We start from the raw sequence: 9,258 nt of genomic DNA, 5'->3' as shown, positions 1-9,258 counted from the left end.
GGATGCCGTCGGCGGGGCCGCAGATCTGGATCACATCCTCCCGCGTCAGCTTCAGCAGGTCTGCCCCTGGGAAAGCCCCAAATTCACCCAGAGTCACCCTAAAATTCACCCCAGATTCACCCCAAAATTCACCCCAAATTCACTCCCCAGAGTCACCCCAAGTTCACCCCAAAATTCATCCCAAATTCACCCACATTCACCTCAAAATTCACCTCGAATTCATCCCAAATTCACCCTAAAATTCACTTCAGATTCACCCCAAATTCACCCCAAAATTCATCCCAGATTCACCACAAATTCAACCCCAAATTCATCCCAGAGTCACCCTAGATTCACCCCAAAATTCATCCCAAATTCATCCCAGATTCACCCGAAAATTCATCCCAAATTCACCCCAAATTCACTCCCCAGATTCACCCCAAAATTCATCCCAAATTCACCCACATTCACCTCAAAATTCACTCCGAATTCATCCCAAATTCACCCTAAATTCACCCCAGAGTCACCCCAAATTCACCCAGATTCACCTCAAATTTGCCCTAAATTCACCCCAAATGGTGAGAGGAGGTGACCCAGCCCAGGTGAGGGGAGGTGACCTGGCCCAGGTGATGGGAGGGGAGGTGACCCAGCCCAGGTGAGGTGACCTGGCCCAGGAGAGGGAAGGTGACCTGTCCCAGGTGAGGGGAGGTGACCTGCCCAGGTGATTGAGGGCAGAACTCACCGGAGAAGTTCCTGAAGAGCCGTGAGAAGGTGGAGAAGCGGTTGCGGTGCAGCCACTGCTGAGCCTCCTGCGGGCTCCAGGTGGGCAGCAGCGTCTGGGGGGACACAGGTGCTGCCAGGTGACTTGCCTGGCCAGCTCAGGGGTCTGCAGCCAGCCAGGGGCACAGGTGAGCCCAGGTGAGCTCAGGGTGGGTCAGCACAGGTGGGAAATGAACCCCTGAGCAGGTGGGAGGAGGTGATGACCTCAGAGGTGACCTGGAAATGCCTCCAGGTGATGTGGAAGTGTTTGTGCTGAGCCACAGGTGAGCTCGGGGCGGGCCAGCACAGGTGGGAAATGAACCCTTGGGCAGGTGGGACCTGGAAATGCCTCCAGGTGATGTGGAAGTGTTTGTGCTGAGGCACAGGTGAGCTCAGGTGAGCTCGGGGTGGGCCAGCACAGGTGGGAATTCCCCCCCAGGTGGGGACAGCGGGGTCTCCCAGGTGACCCAAGTGTTCCCTGTGGAAGCCCCGGGTGTACCTGGGCAGGTACCTGGGCAGGTACTTACGTCAGCGAGGGGCGCGGGGGGGTCGGGCTGGTGGCTTGGGGACCCGCTGCTGGGGACAGAGGGACAGAGGGACACGGGTCACTGGGGACACTGGGGACACTGGGACAGAGGGACACGGGTCACTGGGGACAGACAGACATGGGTCACTGGGGACACTGGGGACACTGGGACAGAGGGGCACTGGGACAGAGGGACATGGAGGACTGGAATGGCACTGGTGTCGCTGGGGTGGCACTGGGGTCACTGATGTGGCACAGGGGTGACACTGGGATGGCACTGGGGTGTCACTGGTGCCACCCCCCCAGTCTGCCCCACCCCCGGTCCCAGCACTCCCAGTATTCCCAGTCCCAGCATCCTAGCACTCCCAGTGCTCCCAGTCTGGCACTCCCAGCATTCCCAGTATTCCCAGTCCGGCACCCCCAGCATTCCCAGTATTCCCAGTCCGGCACTCCCAGCATTCCCAGTCCAGCACTCCCAGTATTCCCAGTCCGGCACTCCCAGTATTCCCAGTCCGGCACTCCCAGTATTCCCAGTCCGGCACTCCCAGTATTCCCAGTCCGGCACTCCCAGTATTCCCAGTCCGGCACTCCCAGTCTGGCACTCCCAGTATTCCCAGTCTGGCACTCCCAGCACTCCCAGTCCGGCACTCCCAGTATTCCCAGTCCGGCACTCCCAGTATTCCCAGTCCGGCACTCCCAGTATTCCCAGTCCGGCACTCCCAGTCTGGCACTCCCAGTATTCCCAGTCTGGCACTCCCAGCACTCCCAGTCCGGCACTCCCAGCATTCCCAGTACTCCCAGCAGTCCCAGCCACGCTCACCCGTCCCCGATGGAGAAGCTGCTGTGGGAGCTGTTGAAGCCGGGCGAGGGCGCGTTGGGCACGTAGGTGACCTCGGGCCAGGGCGAGCACTGCGGGCACGCCAGGTGAGCTCAGGGGCACCTGGGCTGCACCTGCACACCTGAACACACCTGGACACACCTGGGCTGCACCTGCACACCTGAACACACCTGAACACACCTGCGCTGCACCTGCACACCTGAACACACCTGGGACTGCACCTGCACACCACCTGGACACACCTGGGCTGCACCTGCATGCAGCTGGGCTGCACCTGTACACATCTGCACTGCACCCACCCACCCACACACACCTGGGACTGTACCTGCACATACCTGGGCTGCACCTGCACACACCTGCAATGCACACACCCACCCACACACACCTGCAACCATGCACACACCTGGGCTGCAACTGCACACACCTGGGACTGCACCTGCACTGCACACACACACCTGAACACACCTGGGCTGCACCTGCATGCAGCTGGGCTGCACCTGTACACATCTGCACTGCACCCACCCACCCACACACACCTGGGACTGTACCTGCACATACCTGGGCTGCACCTGCACACACCTGCAATGCACACACCCACCCACACACACCTGCAACCATGCACACACCTGGGCTGCAACTGCACACACCTGGGACTGCACCTGCACTGCACACACACACCTGACACACCTGGGTCCCAGTATTCCCAGTCCGGCACTCCCAGTATTCCCAGTCCGGCACTCCCAGTATTCCCAGTCCGGCACTCCCAGTATTCCCAGTCCGGCACTCCCAGTATTCCCAGTCCGGCACTCCCAGTATTCCCAGTCCGGCACTCCCAGTATTCCCAGTCCGGCACTCCCAGTATTCCCAGTCCGGCACTCCCAGTATTCCCAGTCCGGCACTCCCAGTATTCCCAGTCCGGCACTCCCAGTATTCCCAGTCCGGCACTCCCAGTATTCCCAGTCCGGCACTCCCAGTATTCCCAGTCCGGCACTCCCAGTCTGGCACTCCCAGTATTCCCAGTCTGGCACTCCCAGCACTCCCAGTATTCCCAGTCCGGCACTCCCAGTATTCCCAGTCCGGCACTCCCAGTATTCCCAGTCCGGCACTCCCAGTATTCCCAGTCCGGCACTCCCAGCACTCCCAGTACTCCCAGCAGTCCCAGCCGCGCTCACCCGTCCCCGATGGAGAAGCTGCTGTGGGAGCTGTTGAAGCCGGGCGAGGGCGCGTTGGGCACGTAGGTGACCTCGGGCCAGGGCGAGCACTGCGGGCACGCCAGGTGAGCTCAGGGGCACCTGGGCTGCACCTGCACACCTGAACACACCTGGACACACCTGGGCTGCACCTGCATGCAGCTGGGCTGCACCTGTACACATCTGCACTGCACCCACCCACCCACACACACCTGGGACTGTACCTGCACATACCTGGGCTGCACCTGCACACACCTGCAATGCACACACCCACCCACACACACCTGCAACCATGCACACACCTGGGCTGCAACTGCACACACCTGGGACTGCACCTGCACTGCACACACACACCTGAACACACCTGGGCTGCACCTGCATGCAGCTGGGCTGCACCTGTACACATCTGCACTGCACCCACCCACCCACACACACCTGGGACTGTACCTGCACATACCTGGGCTGCACCTGCACACACCTGCAATGCACACACCCACCCACACACACCTGCAACCATGCACACACCTGGGCTGCAACTGCACACACCTGGGACTGCACCTGCACACACCTGTACTGCACACACACACACACACCTGGGACTGCGCCTGTGCACATCTGGGACTGCACCTGCACAGACCTGCACTGCACACACACACCCACACACACCTGGGACTGCACCTGCACACACCTGTACTGCACACACACACACACACCTGGGACTGCGCCTGTGCACATCTGGGACTGCACCTGCACAGACCTGCACTGCACACACACACCCACACACACCTGGGACTGCACCCGCACACAGCTGCAATGCACACACACACCTCAACACACCTGGGCCTTGCACACACCTGGACCCACAGACACCTCCAACCCCACACACCTGGCCTTGCACACACCTGGCTCTGCACACACCTGGGACTGTACCTGCACACAGCTGGACACACCTGCACTGCGCACACACACCTGCACACACCTGGAACCATGCACACACCTGGCCCTGCACACACCTTCAACTCACACACCTGGCCCTGCACACACCTGGCCTGGCCCTGCACACACCTGGGACTGCACCTGCACACAGTTGCAATGCACACACACATCTGCACACACCTGGCCCTGCACACACACCTGGCCCTGCACACACCTGCCCAGCTCAGGTCAATAACGTCCCCAAAGCCCTTCTGCAGGTACAGAGCACCTCCTGTGCCCCAGTTCTGCCTGGCAGGTACGAACACCTTGAGCCGGGGTCTGGCAGCAGCCCAGCCCTGCTGCCTGCAGCCAGGTGAGGCAGGTGAGGCAGGTGAGCTCACCTCGGTCAGGATGGTGGTCTCGTACGAGGGTTGGTACTTCTCCTTCTCGTGCGGCGTTCGCTTCTCCATCTTCTCCCGGTCCGTCTTCTGCTTCCGGTCGGCTCCTTTGGGCTGCCAAGGGACGGGCAGGACAGGTGTGGGCACGCCCACAGGTGTGGGCATACCCACAGGTGTGGGGGACACTCACAGGTGTGGGGACACTCACGGGTATGGGGGACATTCACAGGCGTGGGGGACACCCACAGGTGTGGGGGACACATACAGGTGTGGGCACACCCACAGGTGTGGGACACCCACAGGTGACAAAGGTGTGTGACACTCACCCACAGGTGTGCGGACACCTACGGGTGGCACAGGTGTGGGACACCCACAGGTGTGGGGACACCCACGGGTGGCACAGGTGTGTGCAACACCCACAGGTGGCACAGGTGTGGGGGACACTCACAGGTGACACAGATGTGTGCGACACCCACAGGTGGCACAGGTGTGTGTGGGCACTCACAGGTGGCACAGGTGTGGGGGACACCTATAGGTGGCACAGGTGTGGGGGACACGCACAGGTGACTCAGGTGTGGAGGACACCCACATGTGGCACAGGTGTGTGTGACATTCACAGGTGACACAGGTCAGGGTGAACACCCACAGGTGGACAGGTGTGGGGACACCCACAGGTGGCACAGATGTGTGTGGGCACTCACAGGTGGCACAAGTGTAGGGGACACCAACAGGTGGCACAGGTGTGGGGACATCCACAGGTGGCACAGGTGTGTGACACCCACAGGTGGCAGAGGTGTGGGAACACCCACAGGTGGCACAGGTGTGTGTGACACTCAAAGGTGGCACAGGTGTGGGACACCCACAGGTGGCACAGGTGTGGGGGACACCCACAGGTGGCAGAGGTGTGGGACACTCACAGGTGGCACAGGTGTGGGGGACACCCAGAGGTGGCACAGGTGTGTGTGACACACACAGGTGGCACAGGTGTGGAGGACACCCACAGGTGGCACAGGTGATTCAGCCCTCCTGGTGCTCAGCACAAGGAAAAGGAGTTTGGGGAGAAGCTGAGGGTGTCCCTTGTCCTCAGGGTGTCTGCAGGGACAGGGGTGTGACCACCTGGAGACACCTGTGACCACCTGGAGACACCTGTAACCATGTGAATACACCTGTAATCACCTGGAGATACCTGAAACCACCTGGAGACACCTGTAACCACTTGAATACACCAGTAACCCTGTGACTACACCTGTAACCACCTGAATACACCTGTAACTCCCTGGAGACAGCTGTAACCTGAATATACCTGTAACCACTTGGAGATACCTGTAACCGCCTGAACACACCTGTAACCACTTGAACACACCTGCAGCTCCCTGAACAAACCTGTAACCACCCGAACACACCTGTAACTCCCTTAACAAACCTGTAATCACCTGAAGACACCTGTAACCACCTGAATACACCTGTAACCACCTGAACACACCTGTAACTCAAATCCCACAGGGAGCACGGATGTGAAACCTCCACAGGTATCCAGATGTTCCCCTTGGCAGATCCCTGCAGAAATTCCCTTAAACTTGGCTGCACCTGCACCCACAGGTGGAGCAGGGGAGGGCAGAGCAGGACCCCAAACCCCACTGACCCACCACCCCACAGAGGTGAACAGGTGAGAAAAGAGGAGCCAAGGTGAGATTCTGGGCGTGCTGCAGGTGGGATGGAGTCACAGGTACCCCAAGGTGTGACCAGAGCGGGAATGACCCCTTCCTGCACCTGCAGCACCTGCAGCACCTACACCATCTGCAGCACCTGCACCCTGCATCACCTACACCACCTGTGCCACCTGCACTATCTGTGTCACCTGCCCCACCTGCATCAGCTGCACCACCTGCCCCTACTATACCACCTGCACCACCTGCGCCACCTGCTCCATCTGCACCACCTGCATCACCTACACCACCTGCATCACCTACACCACCTGCACCATCTGCACCACCTGTGCCCTGCACCACCTGCACAACCAGCACCACCTGTATCACCTGCATCACCTACACCACCTGCATCACCTGCGCCACCTGCACCACCTGCACCATCAGTACCACCTGCGCCACTGCACCACCTGTATCACCTGCATCACCTGCTCCACCTGCGCCACTGCACCACCTGCATCACTTGCACCACCTACATCACCTGCACCACCTGTGCCACCTGCATCAGCTGCACCACCTGCACCCTGCACCACCTGCTCCATCTGCACCACCTGCATCACCTACATCACCTGCACCACCTACACCATCTGCACCACCCGCACCACCTGCATCACCTGCACCCTACATCACCTACACCACCTGCATCACCTCCACCACCTGCATCAACTGCATCACCTGCACCACCTACACCACCTGCACCACAGGTTGGGGCTGTTATTCCTGAAGGTGGGAGGTTCCAGCGGCACTGGTACGAAGCGGGACGGAGCCCCAGGTGGGCCCAGGTGGGAGCTCAGGTACCTTGAAGACCTTGATCTGGCAGCTGGCGGAGTGCAGGTGCTCAGTGTACTCGCCGCTCTCGTTCTCCCGGAAGGTGTCGATCTGCACGCGGAAGGGAACGCCCTTCTCGCCGCCGTGCTTGCGCAGCGTGAACTCCGTGCTGATGCAGTGCACCTGCGGACAGGTGAGCTTCCTGTGCGGCTGCCAGCGAGGGACAGCGCCCAGCTGGGCCTCACCTGGGTCTGGGACAGCGCCCACTGTGCCCCACCTGGGTTTGGGACAGAGCCCACTGTGCCTCACCTGGATGCAGGACAGAGCCCACCTCTCCCTTACGTGGCTGCAGGACAGAGTCCACCTGTCCCTTGCCTGTGTGTGGGACACAGCCCACCTGTCTCTCACCTGGATATGAGGCAGTGCCCACCTGTCCCTCACCTGTTATGTGGGACAGAGCCCACCTGTCTGGCACCTGGATATGAGGCAGAGCCCACCTGTCCTCACCTGGATGGGAGGCACTGCCCACCTGTCCTCACCTGGATGCAGGACAGAGCCCACCTGTCCTCACCTGGATATGAGGCAGTGCCCACTTGTGCCTTACCTGTTACGTGAGGCAGAGCCCACCTGTGCCTCACCTGGATGTAAGGCGCTGCTCACCTGTCCTCACCTGGATGCAGGTCACAGCCCACCTGTCTCTCACCTGGATGTGAGGCAGTGCCCACCTGTGCCTCACCTGGATGCAGGACAGAGCCCATCTGTCCTCACCTGGATATGAGGCAGTGCCCACTTGTGCCTTACCTGTTACGTGAGGCACTGCTCACCTGTCCTCACCTGGATGCAGGTCAGTGCCCACCTGTCTCTCACCTGGATGCAGGGCAGAGCCCACCTGTCCTCACCTGGATGAAGACCGAGGTCCTCTTGGAGGGGTCCCACAGGAACTCCACGGTGTTGAGCTGCGTGGGGTTCGCGCGGGGGTCGATGATCCCCACGGACATTGGGATATCTGCAGGGGAGGGGGGCACAGGTGAGGCCCACCTGGGACCTCCCAGCCGCCCCAGCCAGGTGAGACTCACCTATGTCCAGGATCCTGTCGCCAGGTCTGTTCCACCTCCAGCCCTCCAGCTGCTGGTGCTCCGTGTACTGCAGCCGCCGGTCGTGGAAAACCACCCGGAAGATGCTCTGGGGAAGGGGAAACATCACCTGGAGCCGCCCTGCCACAGCTGGCCAGGTGTGCAGCCCTTCCCTGTGCCAAAAAGGGGCAAAGGGAGCAACCCCCCTCCCCCAAACAGGTGCATCTCCCAGCCCCACCCAGCTGCAGGGGCCCGGAGGGCACCTGGCTGGCATGGGCACACCTGGCCAGGGGTACCTGAGCTCTCTGCTCACCTTGACCAGCTTCCCGTTGATCTCGGGCAGCTCCCCGAGCTTCCTGTTGTCCAACATCCGGATCTCATAGGATTGACCTGGGGGCAGGAGGGCACCTGAGGCTTTCTGTCACCTGTACCTGTCACCTGAGCTCCTCGTTCATTTGGGGTCCCACCAACCCAGACCTTCCAGCTGTACCTGAAAGCAGCAGGTACACCTGAAACTGTCACTGCCATCCTGCAGAGCTGCCCAGCACTGACCTGTCCAGATACACCTTACACCCACACATACACCTTACACACACCTGTAACCACCTCGTACACCTGTAACCACCCTGCACACACCTGTACAGACACACCATACACACACCTGTCCAGATACACCTTACACCCACACATACACCTTACACACACCTGTAACCACCTCGTACACCTGTAACCACCCTGCACACACCTGTACAGATACATCTTACACACACCTGTACAGACACACCTTACACACACCTGTATCCACCCTGCACACACCTCTGCACACACCTGTAACCATCCTGCACACACCTGTACAGACACACCTTACACACACCTGTATCCACTCTGCACACATTGTACAGATACACCTTATACACACCTGTAACCACCTTATACACCTGCATCCTCCCTACACACACCTGTATCCACTCTGAACACACCTGTGCAGACACACCTTACACACACCTATACAGATACACCTTACACACACAGATACACCTTACACACACCTGTAACCACCCTGCACACACCTGTACAGATACACCTTACACACACCTGTAACCACC

General features: G+C 60.0%; 1 protein-coding gene across 1 annotated transcript in view; it reads right to left on the bottom strand.

The window, feature by feature from the left end:
* The window catches only part of LOC102043441 (transcription factor CP2), a 31,657-nt gene that overhangs the window by 3,777 nt on the left and 18,622 nt on the right, over positions 1 to 9,258 (bottom strand). The window contains exons 5-13 of the mRNA XM_031065442.1: positions 8,466 to 8,542; positions 8,156 to 8,261; positions 7,979 to 8,085; positions 7,110 to 7,262; positions 4,609 to 4,719; positions 3,275 to 3,363; positions 1,266 to 1,314; positions 722 to 815; positions 7 to 66 (exon numbers count right to left, since the gene is read on the bottom strand). Of these exons, the coding sequence (XP_030921302.1) occupies positions 7 to 66; positions 722 to 815; positions 1,266 to 1,314; positions 3,275 to 3,363; positions 4,609 to 4,719; positions 7,110 to 7,262; positions 7,979 to 8,085; positions 8,156 to 8,261; positions 8,466 to 8,542 (846 nt within the window). The remainder of the gene's footprint in view (positions 1 to 6; positions 67 to 721; positions 816 to 1,265; positions 1,315 to 3,274; positions 3,364 to 4,608; positions 4,720 to 7,109; positions 7,263 to 7,978; positions 8,086 to 8,155; positions 8,262 to 8,465; positions 8,543 to 9,258) is intronic.

Source organism: Geospiza fortis, unplaced genomic scaffold (genome assembly GCF_000277835.1).
Source record: "Geospiza fortis unplaced genomic scaffold, GeoFor_1.0 scaffold893, whole genome shotgun sequence".
Lineage (NCBI taxonomy): Eukaryota > Metazoa > Chordata > Aves > Passeriformes > Thraupidae > Geospiza > Geospiza fortis.
Note: the sequence above shows the minus strand (reverse complement) of the source record. Positions and strands in the feature narration are given on the sequence as shown.